The following is a 19,922-nucleotide window of genomic DNA, read 5'->3' on the forward strand; positions in this document are numbered from 1 at the left end:
GAGCAATTCAAAAACCAACTGTCTCTTTATTGCCCTCTGGTGGACAGTAAAAAGTACCTCACCTTGAGGGAATTGGACACTCAAAAATAAAAAATAAAAGATCCTTTACAAATGGAAAATATCAAAATACACTGCCCATGTGGTTATCAAAAACAGAGTATATACAATGGAAATATAGCCGATGCTACCCTGCAGTCAGAACATGCGTACAAAAACTGAAAGCTCATACATGATCATCTATACTTTGTGTCTCACATCCACACATCCATTCGCTCTCTAAGCATTTTAAGGATGCTCACACATACATACACACTCGCAACAAAGCACACATCTGCTTATAAACCCGCTGTTTCCCACCCAGCCCAAAGTCAAATTTTGAACCCAGATCGCTCCCATCTTAAACTTGTCTCCTGATTGGCTGGGAGTAACAAGCCACTCCCTCCTCAACTGTCTTTCTCCAAAGCTGCAGCAGCCAGAGTGACTGTTGTGACGGGCTGGCCTGTGGCAGTGGCCAGCGTGACTGTGTTGACGGACTGACCGAGGCCGTGCAGTTGCACCCGGGCGAGTTTCTTCTGTTCGCACTCCGTCACCAGGCTGTTGAGCTCTGCGGCGCTGTATCCGATCAGAGTCCTCAGGTCGCACACAAACTTGTAAACAAAGCGCTTGCCCTGCACTTTGCTGATCATGTCTCCATCATAGTAGTACCTGTTTAAGGGAGATAAAATTGGATGGATAGATTTAGTGTTCTCATTTAAGTTTTTGCTGAAGACTAACTATATCTCTCCAAAAGCACCTAAACTAGAGTGGGGAAATCATACACTCGCACCTGAGAGCTCTGCTTAGCTTCTCATAGTTCATGGTGGGCTTGTTCTTGCGCTGACCCCATTTCTGAGCTACTAGCTCAGGCTGATTGAGTTTGAACTCGCCCTCCTCTCCCACCCAGGAAATGCAGTCCCGAGAATCCTTGTCAGTCAGCAGCTCCAAAAGAAACTGCCACAGTTGAATCTGACCGTTATTACCTGAGATGACACGCAACAATCATAATCAATTCTACAATCATTTATTAGCGTTGTGCAATGAGATTCTTATTTTTCTCAGTAGAAGGTTGAAAAATTCTGAATTTTAGGAATGGTTCCCATTAAAATCACATGATGTGATTTGAAAAGAACACACACCACAGGATGTTAAAAAAAAACTGTTCCACCATGGACCATGAAATGAAAGATGACATTTTTAGAAAAACTTTTTTATATCATGGCAAATTATATATATAAATAACTTTAATAAAAAAAAAAAATCTTTAATTTATACAGTCCAATATGAAATGCTGTTTTACATTAGATTACTTTATACAATTTCTGTACCTAAAAATTTATGCTTGACCTATCTAAAAAAAAATAAAAAAATAAAAACGGAAAATCACTGTTTATTGTTTGTCTCTTTACTCTATTGTATTTATTTGTGCTGTTGCTTGTAGTTGGATAGAATATTCTTCTTTTTTATTAGAAAGTATAGTTTTCCATAAACATAGCACATACCGAACTGTCGTGAAAAAGTTGAACCGTGCCCCCCCTAATATACATATACATATATGTGTGTGTGTGTGTGTGTGTGTTGAAAACAGATGTGCTACTTATTCTTTTACAAACTGTCATACATATTTTTCTTGACTCTTTGATGAAATGAAAGTTTATTTGAAATAGATTTTTTTTTTACCTAAACATTTTTACTGTCACTTTTGGTTGATTTAATATGTCCTTCCTGAATAAAAGTATTAATTTCCTTATTTTAATAAATGTATTATTAAAAACTACATTTACACATACATTATTTAATATAATCAAACTATTGATCAACCTGGGCTTTTACACATACACATTTGTTGTATTTGTTTGTATGTACCTGTGCGGTTGCCAGGGGAGCTGCGCTCCTCTCCTGAGATACGGGGAGCTCGGGGGGTTTTGTTGTGCTTCATCACCTTGATGGCTGTAGATGTGGCCTGCTGCACAGGGGCAGGAATGATCTGCACAGCTGGAGAATATCAAGAAACCGTTACCCAGAAGACCAACACATGCTCCTTTCATTGAAAATATTAAGTGTTTGTGCCTAGAGACACAAACTGCCCTTTAAGCAAATCATGTGCAGGTTATACAAAACATGTTATTTAAGAAGGTACTCAAAAGGTGCTTTTGTTGGTAAAACTTCAAAAACAGACAAGATTCATGTCTACTGAAACTCACGTTGATCAATGGTGACTGTTGCTTCCTGACCCTGATCCTGACTCGCAAGTACGTCTGCACAGAGCATTAAAGAGATTAAAAATGGGCTAAAATATTTTGATAAGAGTTGGAGAACACACGCTCTCTTTCCTAAGTGAAACTTACACTTGCGTAGAAGCTCCAGGTGGCTCCACAGGATCTCTCCGCTGGGCACTCTCTGAAGGAACTCCTCCTGGCTGAAACCACAGAGCTGGCGGCCGGGAATGTGAATGCCACCCACCTCCATTTCCTCAATGCCAAACTCTTTCATAACCCAAACTGCCCAGTGGATCACCTGATCTGCTGTCCACTGCACCGGGTCTGACAGACAGACAGACAAATAAAGCTCATTAAATGATACTGCTACTGACTAGGGATGTAAAAATGCACTGATCTGACAATAAAAATGTATTACAACATTTACTGAACTGCATATTTTAAAGTTGATAATTTACTATACTACCAAGTGTATTACACATTCATTTCTTAACCCAAAATGATTCCTGACTTATTTTCAGAAGTGAATCTGATACGAGTTGTAACAAAATAATTCAATTGTAATCTCTTTTACAGTTCATTGCCATTTCAAGATTCATGCAATTATTTAGCAGAAATGCATACACTACTGTGCAAATGTTTTGAGTCAAGTTTTTTAAAGAAATTAATACTTTTATACAGCAAGGACACATTACATTTATTAAGGTCACAGTAAAGACTCCTCCAATGCAACAAAAGATTTCAAATTCCATATAAATAATGTTATTTTGAACTTCCTATTTATCAAAAAATCCAGTGAAAAATGTATCATGGTTTCCACAAAAATATTTTAACACTGATAATAAGAAATGTTTCTTAATCGCCAAATCAGCATATTCGAGTGATTTATAAAAGATCATGTGACACTAAAGACTGAAGTAATGATACTGAAAATTCAGCTTTGCCATCACAGTAATAAATTACATTTTAAAATATATTGAAATAAAAAAGTTATTTTGTAGTTATTTTGAATAAAATTTCACAGTATTACTGTATTTTTGTTCAAATTATTGGAGCCTTGATCTAACACTAGTGTATGTGTGATATAGTTCTCATAAGCTGTGCCTACTACACTATTACAAAATCAATTAAATATTTAGATTTAATTCTGTAACATGTAAACATTAATTGAAAAACTCACCATAGGGAATGTTCAGTCGAACCTGCTCCTTACGGTACCCTTCCAACGCGGCCGCCCATCGGGTCACCTGCTCTGAAGTCTCATCAGAAATGGCGGCTCGTTCCACCGCAATCACGTGTCCATCCTCCACCAGATGGCCTTCCTCGCCAGCAGCCGCGTCTGGATCGATCACCACCTCCACAGTCTCCACTGGTTTCACAATCTCCAGAATATTCAATTTTTCTTCACCTAAAACAGACCACAAACCCACAGGCATATCACATTTATATTAATGTTTTATTAATGTTGTGAATGGGTAGTTGTCAGCTAAATTGTTTTTTTTTATATATATATATTTATCTATCTTAGTATATAATTGACATTAACAAATAATATCTTATGTAACTGGTGATTTCATATCAAGGCATGAATAATTATAAAATAATGAACTAAGTGCTGTTTACAACAGCACGTCACTCTGCAGGACATGTCAACTATTCAAAGATTTTCATTTGTCTGAAGGGCATGTTGACAAATTGAGATTTGTCCAACAGCAATATGAGATCATTGTAAACTGTTACCCTGTTTCGTGACAATCTGCACGCTGAGCTGTACTGTACCATCTGTTTTCACTCCTTGATCGAACAGGCTGTGATCAGGATGCAACTGCATGAGGAAAGAAGCAGAAGAGTCAGGGAGTGAAGAGTTGAATCCACAAATACAATGAGTGCACTCAAATAAGATTACACTAATATAGAAGAACATACTAGGATGTCCTGCAGACAAATTTCGTATCCATCCAGAGGGACCTGAAGACGAGGCTCCAGTAACTTCTTCAGGTTACCGATCGGCTCATTGATGTCAATGTCTTGAGTTATTAGTTCAGCTGCTGTGATGGTCTGCTCCTCGATCCTGACATTTGGTCACATGAAACAAACCATTTCACAGGCAGAAGACACACATTGCTTAATAAGAGGATTCCGCTAAACACATCAAACAGAGAAGGAAAATAAGGAAGAGAAAGACAGAAAAAGCACTTACCCTTCCTCTAGACACTCCTGTTTCTCCCGTCCATCAATCTCAATTTCAATCATCTCCTCTGTCTCACTTTTTGACATCCCTTCAACTCCTTGTCCAGCTATAAAGCAAATACATAAAAAATATACAAATTAAAGGAAACATTCTTTTGCAGTATTGGTTGAAGTATTAGCTAACACTAAGGAACAGTGACCATTCATTACCTTTTATTTTTTAACAACAGCATTTATTAATATTTGTTCATGTTAGTTTATATAAATACAACTGTACATATTAGTTCACAGTGCATTAAAATATTAGATTTTTTTTAAATGTATTAGTAAATGTTGAACAGTAACTAAGATTAACAAATGCTGTAATAGTAATGTTTGTATAATTCATGGTAACCAAATTTAACATATAATAGCTTATTGTAATGTGTTACCTAATTATCTCTCTCTCTCTCTCTCTCTCTCTCTCTCTCTATATATATATATATATATATATATATATACACACACACTCTTGAAAATAAAAATAAAATATTTAATTTCACATAATGTTTAGCATCTTATTGAACCCAAAGTAATACAAAACATACAACTGTGCCTAAAAGTCACTACATGGTCAGGTTAACGCACTCTTGCGGTCTCTAAGAAGTCTCTGAAGTCCAATAAACTCTCACGAAACACCGAGGCTTTGCTTGAGTTTAGGCCCACCATGGCATTTCCCCACATTAACACTCTTTTTAACTAAGGGGACGCACTTATTTATTAAATATCTAATCAATTTGGTCAATCCATTTATTATTATAGTATGTGGATTTAAACGGGAACGCTTCTAATAATATAATTTCCACAAGCAACTGGGTGGGAAGACGACGCACGAATCGATACAAACGCAGTTGCCATGTTGGAGTGCTTTTGGGTTTCGTAATATAACCGCAAAATTGGGCATAAAAGACGACTTTTCCAAACTTCTGAAACTTCCAGGGGTAGCAACACATCAAGACTTTTGATTCTGAAAGTTAAAACGGAAATGGAAGAAACGGAAACAAAACAAGAGAAGGGCAGATGTAAAAGCAGCCGGAAATCCTGGCCGAAGTCACGGCGGCTGACAGACTTCCGAAAACTGCCGTGCGACCGAATAAACGGACGGAAACAACACGGTTTAATTGCGCGATTCGGGCGGAATATAATGTCTAAGACAGGTACAATCACGTATGGATTATGTATAAATACACACCTGGCCTCTTTGTCAGCTGCTTAGCTGATACTGACGGTTGAACTGAATGTCTTCTCGCGCGGACAACTCGCGCTAACTTTTACGAAAAGTAATGGTGTTCGCGTCGGTATTCACGACATATTTCAATGAAAACAGCTAACGTTATATTTGAAATTGTCCTGAATAAAGTTTACAAGTATGTTTACCTACTGCTTGTCGGACGTGAGAGGCAGTGCTTACAGTCAGTTCTGTTATTAGCTCTGTTGTGTTCCCCTCAGGATGCTAACAGTTAGCTCGCGCAGAAAGCGGGAAAACTGACACGATAATAGCCTCACACATATGCAACATACTCATTTTGTTGCACACGCTTAGCTCACGTGAATTAGCATTGCGACCCGACGTACCTCTTTATCCCGTTCAGCAAGTGCTGGGTCGGAGTTTTTGCGCACTAGAGCTGGGTGTCAGGGGCTATAGTTTAGTTTGGGTGCTAATAAGTTGAGTGAATGTTCATGCTGGTTTTTGGTCAACATTGCATTGGGGGCGGGGATGAGCTGGAGGCCTCGCTGCCCACTGACAGCAACATGTACAAACCCACTCTGTGCAGTTTGTAACTGTGTATCATATATACAGTTGTTTATTTGTGCCCCCACCCCCCAAAAAAGCTAACACCAGAAAATGGAAGGTGGTGAATTTAACAGTGCCTTAAGTGTGGAAATCAACGCATTACTGTATACATATGTACATACATGTTTATGCCTTTATCTTACTCCGTCTGTGTGTGTGTGTTTACATATGTATTTTTATGTTTATTATCTTGTGTTATATGTGTATGTATGTACCCCAGAGCTCATGGACAACAACACGTTCTTAGTTTTTTTGCAGACGTAACAAATAAAGAAAATTGTATTCTTTTCTAAAGAGTGACTTGAATTATTCCTGTGGATGGACATTAAAGTTCTGTGACTCTTCATGTTCATGTTTCCAGCATTTTGTGTTTAACGTAATGTCTCACACTGTTGGATGTGTCCATTAACTTGGAAGATTCAACTGATTTGTGCCTTATGTAATATTGGAAATATATGCTACAGTGTTTTAATCTGTGTAAGGAGAGGAATAAGTATGGCAGCAGAGTGTGAATTTTGCATTAGGTTATTTTTACATTTCAGTTAATGTAACAAAAGACCAGAAAATCTAGTTTTTGGAGATACTGCTGATTCATTTGAGCCAAACAAAAGCTTAACCGAATAGTCAAATAAGCTCAGACACATTTTTTTTATCTTTGTCTATAAGATATTACAATTTAAATTTTGTCATCATATACACAACCTTATGTTGTTCCGATGTCTGTTTAGCTTTGTTGCTTATGTGGAGCATAAAAGATGTTTTCAGAAATGACTTTTGTGTGTGTCCCCTATTAATGGAAGTCAATTCTTCAAAAAATATTTTTTTGAGTCGCACAAGAAAGTAAGTCATATACAGGTTTGGGAGGACATGAGGGTAAATGATTGATAGAACTTCAAATCTTTTTGGGTCAACTATATTCCTTTAATAAGCAAATTGCATTTCATTGAGAAATACCCATCATCAGACAACAGATGATACTTCTGAACAGCGCTGGATGATATAGACAAAATTTATATCACAATATATTTCTTAATTTCTGTTGATACGATACAATTCTGATATCAATATGAAAACGATTAAAAAAGTCTCGTAAAAACTACAAAGAAAGCCCAAACAAAATGTAAAAATACATTTGACAATTGACACCTCATTTAAAACCATATAATATTTTAGAAAAAAAACCACAAATAAGTGAATGTTCAGTTTTTTTTTATTTAGACTTCATGCAAACAATAAATGAGTAATCACTGTCAAATAATTATCTCTGACTCACCTAATTAATATTAATATCTTTAACTTCAAACTGTAGGCTAATATACACTACTAGTCAACATTTTTTTGAACATTAAGATTTTTAATGTTTTAAAGAAATGATCTTCTGCTCACCAAGCCTGCATTTATTTGATCCTACAGCAAGAACAGTCACATTTTGAAATATTTTACTATAAATAAATAAAAATCAGGTTTCTATGATAAGTATAAGTTTAATATTTATATATTATAAATATAAATATAATATAAGTTTATATTTCTGGTAAATGCTGATCTTTCTATTCATCGAAGAATCCTGGAAAAAAAAAAATGTACTCAACTGTTTTAAATATTGATAATCAGCAAATCAAAATAATATATATATATAAAAAAAAAAAACATTTTAAAAACATTAAAAATCCTACTGTTCAAAAATGTTTGACTGGTGGTGTAAGTTGATTATTCTTAAATTCTTATAAAGAGTATGAATAGTGCTCCGAGTTGCTCCAGAGAAAAGAAAAAAAAAACGTTGCTGGAGCCAGACTTGAATGCAAACTGATTGTCCGCCAGCAGGAGGCGCTGGAAGAGCAGAAGAACTAGTATGAAATTGTGCAACATTTACAGTATCTACAAACTCTAGTTGTGAGAAGTCAAACAGATATGAGACAATTAAAATACTACATGCTATCTAAAAAAAATGAGTTCTCTTAGATTGAAAAATATAAAAGCTTTTTACAGTAATACAAAAAAGAAACAGCAGAGATTAATCGAAATGTAGGTCTGTTGTGGATGGGCCTCAACACCAGGGGGCGTGTTTTCTTCTCTTACAGGCCATCAGAGCAAAACATGGAGACATACAGTACAAGTGCACTTGATGTATGATATGGTTCTCTAGTTTTTGAGGTCGCTTCACTTTTTTTTAGCACAGCACTGTCCAGTATGTGCACACTTCATAGCACAAAGGATTGTGTATGTTTGTAACATCTCGGCTGAGGAGAGAGATGAACAATGGGATGAGGACAAGCCATTACCATAATCATATATCTCTATAGTGCCAGTATTATACTATTTAACTAGTGAGTTGTCAATAAGAAACTTACATCTGGAGGGTTATAGCTGGTCTTGGTTCTGCTGAAAAGTGCAAAGAAATAACTTTTTTGTTTCTAAAGGTTTGTTATGAATTATTCTTATAGGTAAGATTGCATTAAAAATACTGCATTAGACGTACCTTTGTTGTGTCTCTCCTTGATTCTCTGTTGGTAAATTTTAAGACATATGTTAGAAGATAAGGACAAGACATTTTTCAAAGTTATACAGCCTGTTGTTAGTTTGAGTAAAGTGGTACTCACTGCGGCAGCAACAACAGCCCCCTCTTCTGCAGCACAGACAGATGGCCACACAGCAGGAGAGGAGCAACAGAGACGCTCCCACTTCTACTGCTGTAACGACTGTCATGTTCAGCTCAACTGCAACAGAGCATGTCAAACAGATATTCAGCCACACATGGTCTAATTATGATGTTAGTCAAGGGTTTTGTGGCTCTCTGACCTTTGAGTTAACCCTCATGTTTTTTTGGTTGTATCTAACATTTATGCATTAATGTCTCAACTTCTCATTTTTGATCATTGCATCCTTGCACTATGAAAGTATTCATTTGTTTCCCAAAGAATACAACTGAACACAAACTTTGAACAATAGTGCAGAGGCCAGTCGCATTTCTGAAAAGTACCAGTCTACTTTGTGATAAAGCAGAGGAACTATAATCACTGCCATTAATATTTTTTCTCTTGGTCCCCAATCAACGTCATCCTCCACCGAACATAACGTTTTTTCTGCTATTGCACCTTTAAGACTTTGCTGTAAATGCCTACATTTTCATGTTACATTCAACTCTTTTACTGTATTACAAAATATCAAGTAAAACTGATTTCTATGATTTCCTGACCCTTTAAAAAGACCAAACTGAACTGAACTTACATTCAGTTATCTTCATATGCTGGCCGGCACAACTTTTGGGTGCCCCCACCCCATTGGAGGCCTCACATCGATACTGACCCTCATCAGATTTTGACACCGCCTTGAACTTCTGCTCAACACCAAAGGAAAAGAAACAGTATATACAAATCATACTTGACATGTTAAGCAGTGTTTGTTAGCTATCACGGGAAAATGCTAACTAGTTTTCTGAAAATACAAGTTTGTCAGTGGGAAAAAAAGAGATTAGCAATACACCAACCAGAGTCCCTGCTTTGGGGTCCAGGGTGTAGTTGATTTCAGGGAGATTGCTAGTGTGAAGTGGTTTGTTGTCTTTGTACCAGCTGTAGGTGGCAGTGGGAACGCTCAGTTTGTCTTTGCAGCGGAGCTCTGCAGAAAATCCTCTCATGACTGTTTCTGGGACTTCACATGACGGCGCATGTGGCGCAACTGTCCATGTAAGACAGAGTTGCATTACATCACTTATAGAAAGGTTGTGTTTGAGACTTATGACTTAGTTACGAATATTGTTGGTACAACTGCACATGTAAATAATGAAAATGAGATTACAAGATCGAATAATTTACACGATTTTCATTCTCACCGAGCACATTGAGGGTGACAGTGACCTCCCCCAGCTTGATTTTGTCATGGCGGGCTGTGACTTCACAATGATACACTCCTGAGTCTTTCTGCGTAACACCACGGAGGGTCATCGTTGCCCCGTCGATGGATGCACGGCTTTTAAATGAACCTGGTTTTAGTAAAGGTTAGAAAAGTAGAAAACAAATATTCACTGAAAAACGTGGTTAAGGTGCAATCAGATTTAGATTTTTGTGGGCAAATCAGTAATTTCAATAGATATCCATGCAGTCTGGAATTTTGTGCGAGGGCAAAAGATTTCCTGATGCGGCTAGGTTTTAAAGTGACTTTTGTGTGAGCTACATTGTTACACTATTGACAATTGAACTTTTCTGACTAATGTGACACAGCAAACAGAATGTAATTTCCTGCCACAAGTCATTTTAATGACACACTTCCCCTTTAAAATGATAAAATATCTAAAGCAATATACAAATGAGAGAGATGCGGGAAATGTTTGTGGTTGCAATTAATATGAGAGCGGGCTAAACAACTACCTAAAGTACCTGTAAAATCCCCATCAAAATAAACATAGGAAACATCTTTGCTTCTCTTCTTCCATTCAACACGTGGGTTTGTGTCTTTCTCTGTCTTGAATTCACAGGACAGGACAGCATCTTTTGCAAAGAATAGAAGACAGAAGAGTCAAATCAATATGGTCTGAAAGTTTTTCTATATCTAAATATGTCAAGCTGATTATCTGAAGACGAATTATCTTACTTGTGTTTTCATGTACCTCCACTTTGGCTTTGCTTGTCGTCACAGTAACAGGATCTGAGCTAGAAACTGGAGGAGAGGGAATATACAAATTGACATGTAAATGTTGTAACAGGGCACAAAAATCCCTCCTACAGCATTTATATAATAGCAGACAAATATTCAACTTTCAATGAAAGAATATGAGGGAATTGTTATATATTTGCCCCATAGTTTTTGTTCAGGACAAACTGAAATCCAGGCACATAGCTTCAACTTAACCCAGAATGTTTGATTAAATGACACTGATTACTCAAGAATGTGTTAGATTTTTATCAAATATATTACACCCCTTAAGTAAATAGGAAGAATACTGTAAACAGATTTCAGAATGAACAAATTTGAGTCAAATGTGAATCCTCACTAACATTCACTCCACACTCTGGTGGTGCCAGGAACAGAGATGTGTAGGAATTTTAGTAATGGATGGATGTTCTGACACAGTGTGGCTGTGTGTGGTGGGGGTGGCAGTCCAAACCAAGCTTGATAACCTCCTCACACACTGAAAAACATGCACTTCTGGGGAAAGTGAGGGAAAACACTTTCCTTTAACTGTCTAGTAATTTTCTATAGTCCACTGGATGTTAACAGTCGAAAAGTACTGACTTTAATGAGTCTAGAGAAAGAAATGCTACATGGTGAGGGTCTTTTTACCCAGAGATACAAAAGACCTACTATGCCGCTGTAACTTAAAACCTCTTCAGCTGGATGAGGACTGGGGTTACAATCACAACCCAACCCCACTAGGTATTTGACAACCCTAACTATCACCAGTAGTGGCCTGAAACATGAAAGTTGTCAGAATAAAAAACAATCAATTTGGTCAAAGTCAATATTTTCACATGATATTTTTAATATACATTCTTATATAACAAAAAATGATATTTGATATAGTCTGCGAAACTTCATGTGGTTAACAGATATTTGGATCTCTAGACTAGGCGGAATAAAGAATTTCTCATGCTGGCGGGGTAACCATAATCTCCATGATAAAGACCAATACACAAGGAGTCAGTCAAGGGGCATCAGTGACATGAAAAGGTCCCTGCCACATCAGAGTAAAGTTCAGATCTGGACAACTTCTTCACAAACATTTTATCACCCTCAGGATCTCATGTGTTCAAATGATGTTTGAGAAGTTTGTATAAACAGTGTTTCACAAAACCCCCACCAACCACCCAATCCAGAGCCTCAAAGCATCCTTCTCTCTTTGAAAAAGCACACACACACACACCCCAGACACAGGGTTTTGAATATGAACCAAATCTGTTCACAAAGCTGATGTCAATATACATTAATTTCAATTTTTTTTTACTATAAAAACTTGTAATAACTTTTAAACATTATGCCATTTTTAATTACAAGGAACTTTAACACTTTAAAAATCATTGAATAGAGTAGAAATAAAATAATAAAAATAGGCCTAAATATACAAATGATTAATTAAAGTTATTGACTGTATTTTCCAATTCACCCCTCAGAGTTTCCCATAGTAAGAAATGTCTTTCTTTTAAAATATCCAGAACAAACGAACTAAAGCGCGTCAGATAATGAGAAACCCAAGCATCATCAATATACTTACTGTAGAGCAGCATGAGCAGAGCGGGCAAGGTAAGTTTGTGTGCTGTGCTCATCTTCAGATTGTCCGGATGGAGCAGGAGCGCGTGCTGAGTCTGATGTGCTTCTTGCTCTTTCTTCAAGATGGTTTGCGCGCTCTCGTCAGAACTCTAAGCGTGCACGGCGCAAATGCGCTGAGACATGTGTCGATTTCTGTACATGAGCGACGTTTGTATAAGATAAAATGGTTTCTTATTATAATTTTTTTATAGGTTAGCGTGGTACACCGTTTTCCCCCATTAAAACATTAATAAATATGAATTTCCTTAAAACAATATACATTTCTTTCACACGTCTTTCTATAATTCTATTTATCCTACTTTTTATGACAACGGTGGATAACATCAGATTAGGCTACTTTATTGCTATGCACTGTAAAATATTTTGTCTAAGTTAAAATGTATTGATTGTTTTTTATTCAAGTCAAAGGTATAATTTAATGATTGCATCAACTTACACTGGGTTGCCACAAGGTCAGACCAAGTTCTTAAGATGCAGGAAAACATCGGACTGAAAAAAAAGGGATGATGAACAGTTTGCGTTGGTAAAATTATTGTTAAAGTGCTGAAGTCATGCAAATTGTTTTATGTTTTATGAGATACCCTTTCAAGGCAATGTTTGGCATAATACAGTTGATTTTTCTGTCATAATTCTGAAGAATACCTTTGCAATTAAGATAACATGAGTGAGGCAACATATAGTTTTACATCTTTTCTTCTATGGGTTTAGGTTTCATATGAACAGGGATGCATTGTTCATGCGTAATACTTTTGAGACCTCACACTCACTGTGAGGCTTGTGGGTATGAAACTTTTGACAGCTGCTTTATTCACAGTATTCCTTTCCTCCATATGACATGGCATTTTGATATACCCATGGCATATAACACCTGTCCACAGTGTCAGCTGCTGTGCTGTTGTCAAATCCACACATGATGTTAGCCATACAGCCCTATGCTCCCACACACACACACACACACACACTCCACTGTTATTATGGGAAAATGCAACAGTAGTGAAAAATAAAGAGCCTATGTGTTCAAACTTTTGACAAGTAGTAGGCCTGCACAGAGAGGCCGCACAATTATGTTCTCTTTGTCCTGGACATGTCCTGGCCGTGATTACTAAATTGCCTAGCTTTGGGTTTTATCTTTGTTTTGCTGTATTAGTTTTATACTTGCTGAAGATAATGACTGAAGTTCGACCAATAGAGTTCAAACTTCATACGCTATCAACCATTTGTGGTGAGCGAGAAGATAGGACCTACAGAGAACGGTCAAAACATGTGAAGATAAGACAAAAGGCCATAAAACTGTCCAAAAGTTCTTTTATAAGAAGCACTGATTGGACCTCACAGCACTGAGAGAAATGCGGGTGACGAGTCAGTAAAGACAAGATCAACACATGGTGAGTATAACCATTTACTCTACATATTTCTGAAAAAGAAAATCCTTTTTGTCTTTCTTTCTTTTCTTTATAATCTTGATAATCTGCAGGTCATGATGATTTAATTAAATGTAGTCGGTGAAACCTAATGTATTTTGGTTGATTCAGTGACATAAAATAATATTTTAACAACTGTTAATTTAAAGACTATTTTCTTTCATTGTAGCCCAGTCCTTTCTTAAATGAAAAGGGCTTTTATGAATTACAGTCAATAAAAACTTCATTAAGTGAAAGCTAAAATAATTTCTTTATCTTGGTTTTATTAGTAAATCATCTCTTTGCAGAAAGCAACTCTTAGGAGATTTTTGGCAAGATGAGAACATTACTCTTGCTGGTTCTCACCATAACAGGTATGATCTGTTCTCTAGTTACATTTCCTTTAAACATACGGTTAATATTAACTGTGCTAGTTTAATAGTTAACCTGGTGTCCTAATTTTTTTTTATACTCTTGTTTATGTATTTAATGCAGCTTTCTGTAAACACTGGAATAAATGCTTTCACTTTTTATTTGCTTTTTAATGTAAAACCTTGCTCTTTTGAGAGTGGAATAATAAAATAGTGCACCCTTTTTTTTAAAAACAACAACGGAGTATACTATCCCTTTAAACTACATATTTTTAACTATGCATCTTCAACAAAATATCTTCCACTTTTTTTAAGTAATTATTATTGGTGAAAGCTTAGAATATCTTACTAAATGTAAAAAAAAAAAAACAATCTTAAAAGTGGTGCATATTTATATTATGTTTAACATTATTACTTTTCTGATCACTACTAGCTTCTGTAGCTTCTGCCAGTCCACCAGTTCAGGATGAAAAGCTTCCTGATCAAGTAGTGAAGGTGCCAGCGGTTGAAAAAGATCCAGCGGCAGAGCACACAGAAGTAGAGCAAGGTCCTCTGATGCAGGATGAAGCTGTTGCAGATTCACGTATGCTGGAGCCTGATTCAGTGCTGCTGGGGCCAGAGACAACAGAGGAACACACAGTACCAGAAGAGATGCTGGAGGAACCCATGCTCGAGGCAGATTACCTGATTGAAGAGATGCCAGAGACAGAACTAGAGCCTGAGACAGAGCCAGAAAAAACTGTCATTCAGATGGACAGTAAGATCACACCTGTGGAGGAATCTGTACTACAGTTAGAGTCTGAAACTAATGTAGATGTGGAAGATGGAAAAAAAGAAAATGCAGAAAAGGAGGAGCCTACACTTGAGGCTGAATATATAGTGGTTGAAGATCCAGAAATACAATTGGAACTTGTGAGGGAAAGACGAAGGACACCGATTGGTAAGCCACCTCAGATGACATTAGTTTTACCATTGTGTAAAGTAGTGAACAGGTCTGATACTACTTTGCCAAATGCACTGAATACTGCAGTGCTCAGGATCACTGTGAACAGTTGCCTTTAACAAGCCGGTGTGACGTGTAATGTAAGCTTTGACATATGGAATGGTGATTGTAGTGTGGTGATATGTCCACAGGGAGATGGACTTGTGGAGGAGTTGTCCTACAGGGCAAATGTTACCAGTACTTCACCAGAAACCTTGATGCCTATACTGCTGAGGTATTCATGTCATGTTCACTTGTTATAATGATCGAACACACATTATGATGCTTATTCGTTTATTTAGAGTAATATGGTTCTTGCCAGGAAATTTAAATAAAAGAGAACAATCATCAAGTGACATTTATGCTTGATTTTATACAGTATATGTCCAGTAGAAAACACACACACACACACACACACATCTGGTCAGCTATCCTTTTGGGGACTTTCCATAGGCATAATGGTTTTTATACTGTACAGACCGTATTTTCTATCGCCCTACACCAACCCTACCCCTAAACCTAACCCTCACAGGAAACTTTCTGCATTTTTAGATTTCCAAGAAACTTCATTCTGTGTAATTTATTAGCTTGTTTACCCGTGGGGACCTCAATTTAGGTCCCCACCGTGACACGAGTCCCCATGAGTCTGTGTGTATTCAAGTTTAAGTCCCCACCAGAATAGAGAAACAAGTACACACACACACACACACACACATTTTAAAGATTTAGAATATAATGATAATTCTAATACATTTGTATATCCCACAGCTGATTAAACATATCGGTTAATGAGATAATTAAACAGTATTTTTATTATATTTTCATTTTACAATATGTTTCTCTTTAGTTACACTGTCAATCTATCTGCCCCAATGGCCACCTGGCTTCTGTGACAAGCAGCTACATTCGTGACGGAATGGGAAAGTTAATGGAGCAGTATGGCGGGGGCATTCGCGCATGGCTTGGAGGACGAAGAGTCATTGGTGTACGTTCATTTGTTTCGCAGCGTTTCACTTTTTCACATGGGTTATTCATTTCTCCACCATACCTGTCCCTGTAGTAAGTCCCTTTCCTGTTTTGACAGACAAATAATTTCGTTTGGTTGGATGGAACGCAGTGGAGCTATAATGGCTGGGCTTTTGGAGAGCCCAATAATGCTGGTGGGATGGAGAACTGTGTGGAGACATGGAGTAAGTGTTGCTACTAAACCACAGTCTATATAAAAAGTAAATAAGAGTTGCATTCGTTGCACAGATCCAGAGGAACCGTATATAAATCCTTAAACTCCTTCACCTATTGTATTCTCGGTTTTCCTTTTATGAAGATGCTTTCCTATTTTCAAGATCTGTCTTTACCAGTTTTTACAAAGCTTTGTCTATTTTCAGATGATCTGGCGTTCAGGGATGTACCATGCACAATACCCAAACCGTTCCTCTGTTCCTGTCCAGTTTAGACAGCGAGAAGGTTCACCTAACCTGCTATTCAGTAACATTTCTGAAAAAAAGTGTAAATAATAATAATTAATACTACTGCTTTTTTTTTTTTTTTTTTTTGGAAAATTAATATATAAGGGGTATTCAGTAATCAACCATTTTTATTCTTGCCTTTTTTATGAAAAAACAATATTAGTAAAATTTTTATTTAAAAAAACAATTGATTAATTTAGTTTGGTTAACATAGCATTAAGTTGTTGTAAACAATTTGTTTAATAGCTAAAACACTTCTACTGAAAATGATATTAAATAAAAGTTAATCTTATTGTCATTAAAGTGTGATTTGTTATATTTTATTACTGTATCTAAGACTGTAATTATCATGCCAGTAGTTTAATCCTTTAACTGTTTTAAACTGCTTTAATCATTTAACTGAAAGGTCACATAATGTTAAATCCTGGCAGAGCTTTTCACTAAAGCTTTAGCCAGGCGCTGGTAATAGCTATCATCACCATGAGCCTACCATGCAGGCCTTTTTCCATCCCATCATCTGGCCAGGAATGCCTGGGTTCCCGTGCTTCTATGCATCATCTATGGGATAAAGAAAGAGCCACTTGGTGTGACACACACGTTTGTTGTGTAGCCAGCGGTGGACACTGGGACAGTCAAAATGTTACAAATGAACTTTAGTGCAAGAGGTTTTAAAGGAAAAGTGTTTCATTTTTGAGCTACTAGAATCATCAAACAGACTTTTACATTTAAAAGAGTAATAAAAATAAAAAGAACTGTGAATCAAGAATATACACTGCACGTGTATTCTGTCTTCTGAGACAAGAACTGTTAAATTCCCATAGACAGTACTACAGACCCACTGTGTTTACATGTTTCTCAGAAATCCAACAACAAATGCCTTGCTTCTAAGATAAAAATGAACAATTCTCACAAAAAAAATGACACACATCACCTTTAAAAATGAGCTTCAGTACGGAAATGCTTAGTTCTTTTTAGAGAAACTTCTCTTTGGAAAAATGAATATTTTTGAGGTACTTTGAGAGCTTGCCTCAGGCCAACAACGTGCATAACCGAGGAGCAGTTGCTGAGAGGATCTGCTAGAATCTATGAAGGTAAAGATTTTCCAGAAAGGGTCAAATATTGTATTATCAGAATATCTAAAGATCAACACTCCAACACTCACTTTGTCCAACACACACTATGAGATATGGGATTGAAGCTTCCTTTGGCATGCACAACATTGTTCTACACGGCTGAGTCAGTTTTCCATTTTACCTCAGCAGCTGTTTTAGCTACTGGGTGTCAGTTAAGGATTTGCAATAACTAAACCAAAACCACTCCAGCCATTTCAGTCACAAATTAATAAGTCATGTACAGAGACACATTTTTTTTAAAATTGTAACTGTAAATAAGCCCAGCTAAATCATGAGCAGTGCAAAGTGTGATGCAAGATAACCCAGGATTCTGTTTACCTGGGGTTTAGAATGACGCAGAGTTAACTAAAACTTTGTATTAGGAGTTCTTTAGAGTTTTGTGGAGTTTGCAAGTATTGCCTGTGTATGTGTTTGCACACAGGCAGGCTGTGGCTCTCCGGGAACAGGTTGATCTGCTGGATAAAGCAGTGCTGGAACTTGGAGCAGCAACAGGACTGGTGTCAACAGTGGCAAGTTTACTGGGTACATTGCATCTCTTTTTCTTCTGTGCGCACTATGATGTAGAAGTTCAAATGGAATTTTGTTTTTTATTATTTAAATAATTTGTTTGTAATTTCCATTTATTTAAATTTACAGATCTTTACACCACTTTCACATCAAGGTGCCTGGGTCACGGCCACAGATCTGCCTGATGACTAGTCAAATTTAACTTTAACCTCTCGCTCAACACAAGGGCCGCCGAAGATCCACACCTCAGGTGGCGGCTCTGGTCTGGGGCCAGGATGTGAAACTTGACTTCGTGAGTGCCGTCTACTATTATGACTATGTGCTGTGTGCAGACATCGTCTATCATCACAACTTTGTAGACGATATACTGATCACCATGTAGTACTTCTGCAAGCCAGGAACCACGCTAATGTGGGCAAATAAAGTCAGGCTCTATATTTTTCCATGTAATCATTCATTTTAGCTAATATGTTTTTTTAAGCTTTAACAACTTTATATCTTAAGGTCTTAGGTAGCCTCTTTCATAAGACCCATTGGTTGTCACGGTTTAATTTTTTCAACGGGTGCGATTCCAATCTGACCTATGTTTCATTGAAATATTCAAAAATGTTTTTAATGTCACATTACAGGAAGAGATCCCACAAGAGGAGATAAGGATCTACCAGGCAACTGCAATGAAGTCAACCCAAATGAGGGAGGACCAGAACAGGGGGAACTAACATGATGTATAGCAAGAATTGTTTAAAACGTGGGAGATTCAATAAATGTACAATAAATGAATCTAGCAGCCCCAATATTGAAGAGAAGGTGCTCCACCTGTTGGTTTTCTGCAAAGTGACAAGGAATAATTTGTAACAAAAGATATATATTTTAAATGAATGTTGCGTTTTTTTTAAACTTTTTTAATAAGATATAAAACTATTAAACAGCATGACTGTTTTCAACATTAGGAATATTTCTCGAGCACCAAATCAGCATCTTAGAATGATTTCTGAAGGATAATATAACACTGAAGACTGATTCTAAAAATAACTAAGATTCTAATATTATTTCACAGTACCGTATTACTGTTCCTACTGTTTTTTATATATATATATATATATATATATATATATATATATATATATATATAAATGCACCCTTGGTAAGCATAAAAAAAAAACTTTTCAAAAACAAAAGTCTAAATTTACCAACCTCAGAATTTTGAACAGTATTGTATATGACCAGATAAAATAAATAACATATTTTAAGAAGGTACATTCATTCTCAAGAAAAGTGTGACAAACAAAAAGACATACTAACATTGACCTAAATGGTTACTAAGCAAAAAATAGACGAGCTCATGGGAGATGTCATTCAGGGTATAAGATGACTTATTTATAGCCTTTGCAAATAGCATAATAAAGAAAGAATGAGAGAAATGAGTCCTGAAGAAGAGCTTGACTCTGGATCACATAGGGACTGCTCTGTCGCATTTGGTCAAATGACTGAAAACCTCTGCACTTACAGTGATAAAATACTCT

The 19,922-nt window shown here is 36.7% G+C and overlaps 3 protein-coding genes and 1 long non-coding RNA gene across 11 annotated transcripts; 2 read left to right on the top strand and 2 right to left on the bottom strand.

The window, feature by feature from the left end:
* Positions 1-6: 6 nt before the first annotated feature.
* On the bottom strand, positions 7-6,543 carry LOC113053081 (GA-binding protein alpha chain-like). 6 transcript variants are annotated; one of them, XM_026217747.1, is made up of 10 exons: positions 6,060-6,543; positions 4,456-4,552; positions 4,182-4,326; positions 3,996-4,080; positions 3,436-3,663; positions 2,385-2,579; positions 2,241-2,294; positions 1,903-2,031; positions 827-1,019; positions 7-705 (listed from the first exon to the last, which is right to left on the bottom strand). In XM_026217747.1, the coding sequence occupies exons 2-10, from the start codon at positions 4,530-4,532 to the stop codon at positions 444-446; spliced, it is 1,368 nt and encodes a 455-aa protein (XP_026073532.1). In that variant the 5' UTR covers positions 4,533-4,552; positions 6,060-6,543; the 3' UTR covers positions 7-443. The 6 variants fall into 6 exon arrangements, with proteins under 6 accessions (XP_026073532.1, XP_026073534.1, XP_026073533.1 ...); XM_026217749.1 differs by lacking the exon at positions 6,060-6,543 and adding an exon at positions 5,866-6,050; XM_026217748.1 differs by lacking the exon at positions 6,060-6,543 and adding an exon at positions 5,862-6,050.
* A 1,308-nt stretch (positions 6,544-7,851) lies between these two features.
* Positions 7,852-12,993, bottom strand: LOC113053734 (junctional adhesion molecule B-like). Of its 2 annotated transcripts, none has more exons than XM_026219004.1 (10): positions 12,485-12,993; positions 10,867-10,932; positions 10,653-10,763; positions 10,109-10,258; positions 9,767-9,954; positions 9,508-9,616; positions 8,880-8,996; positions 8,759-8,783; positions 8,631-8,658; positions 7,852-8,519 (listed from the first exon to the last, which is right to left on the bottom strand). In XM_026219004.1, the coding sequence occupies exons 1-10, from the start codon at positions 12,534-12,536 to the stop codon at positions 8,481-8,483; spliced, it is 885 nt and encodes a 294-aa protein (XP_026074789.1). In that variant the 5' UTR covers positions 12,537-12,993; the 3' UTR covers positions 7,852-8,480. The 2 variants fall into 2 exon arrangements, with proteins under 2 accessions (XP_026074789.1, XP_026074788.1); XM_026219003.1 differs by having other exon boundaries at positions 8,631-8,661; positions 12,485-12,716.
* A 781-nt stretch (positions 12,994-13,774) lies between these two features.
* On the top strand, positions 13,775-17,062 carry si:ch211-160b11.4 (bone marrow proteoglycan). 2 transcript variants are annotated; one of them, XM_026217753.1, is made up of 7 exons: positions 13,775-13,925; positions 14,249-14,314; positions 14,745-15,251; positions 15,446-15,528; positions 16,141-16,278; positions 16,378-16,483; positions 16,679-17,062. In XM_026217753.1, exons 2-7 carry the CDS (start codon positions 14,278-14,280, stop codon positions 16,744-16,746), a joined length of 939 nt encoding a protein of 312 aa, XP_026073538.1. In that variant the 5' UTR covers positions 13,775-13,925; positions 14,249-14,277; the 3' UTR covers positions 16,747-17,062. The 2 variants fall into 2 exon arrangements, with proteins under 2 accessions (XP_026073538.1, XP_026073539.1); XM_026217754.1 differs by having other exon boundaries at positions 13,817-13,925; positions 14,231-14,314.
* Positions 17,063-18,185: 1,123 nt separating this feature from the next.
* Positions 18,186-19,305, top strand: LOC113053735 (uncharacterized). Its single transcript, XR_003277294.1, has 3 exons — positions 18,186-18,414; positions 18,529-18,691; positions 19,029-19,305. It is a non-coding gene; the product is annotated as an uncharacterized LOC113053735 (long non-coding RNA).
* Positions 19,306-19,922: the final 617 nt, after the last annotated feature.

This window comes from Carassius auratus, chromosome 34 (assembly GCF_003368295.1).
Source record: "Carassius auratus strain Wakin chromosome 34, ASM336829v1, whole genome shotgun sequence".
Classification (NCBI taxonomy): domain Eukaryota; kingdom Metazoa; phylum Chordata; class Actinopteri; order Cypriniformes; family Cyprinidae; genus Carassius; species Carassius auratus.

Coding starts and splice junctions, on each gene's coding strand:
- LOC113053081 (XM_026217747.1), bottom strand. CDS start 4,532: ATGTCAAAAAGTGAGACAGAGGAGATGATTGAAATTGAGATTGATGGA. Junction 4,081..4,181: donor TTTGTCTGCAGGACATCCTA/GTATGTTCTTCT, acceptor TTCCTCATGCAG/TTGCATCCTGATCACAGCCT. Junction 706..826: donor AAGCTAAGCAGAGCTCTCAG/GTGCGAGTGTAT, acceptor TCCCTTAAACAG/GTACTACTATGATGGAGACA.
- si:ch211-160b11.4 (XM_026217753.1), top strand. CDS start 14,278: ATGAGAACATTACTCTTGCTGGTTCTCACCATAACAG. Junction 15,529..16,140: donor TTGATGCCTATACTGCTGAG/GTATTCATGTCA, acceptor GTTTCTCTTTAG/TTACACTGTCAATCTATCTG. Junction 16,484..16,678: donor GAACTGTGTGGAGACATGGA/GTAAGTGTTGCT, acceptor GTCTATTTTCAG/ATGATCTGGCGTTCAGGGAT.
- LOC113053734 (XM_026219003.1), bottom strand. CDS start 12,536: ATGAGCACAGCACACAAACTTACCTTGCCCGCTCTGCTCATGCTGCTC. Junction 10,933..12,484: donor TCTGCTCATGCTGCTCTACA/GTAAGTATATTG, acceptor CCTCTCCTCCAG/TTTCTAGCTCAGATCCTGTT. Junction 8,662..8,758: donor CAAGGAGAGACACAACAAAG/GTACGTCTAATG, acceptor TGCACTTTTCAG/CAGAACCAAGACCAGCTATA.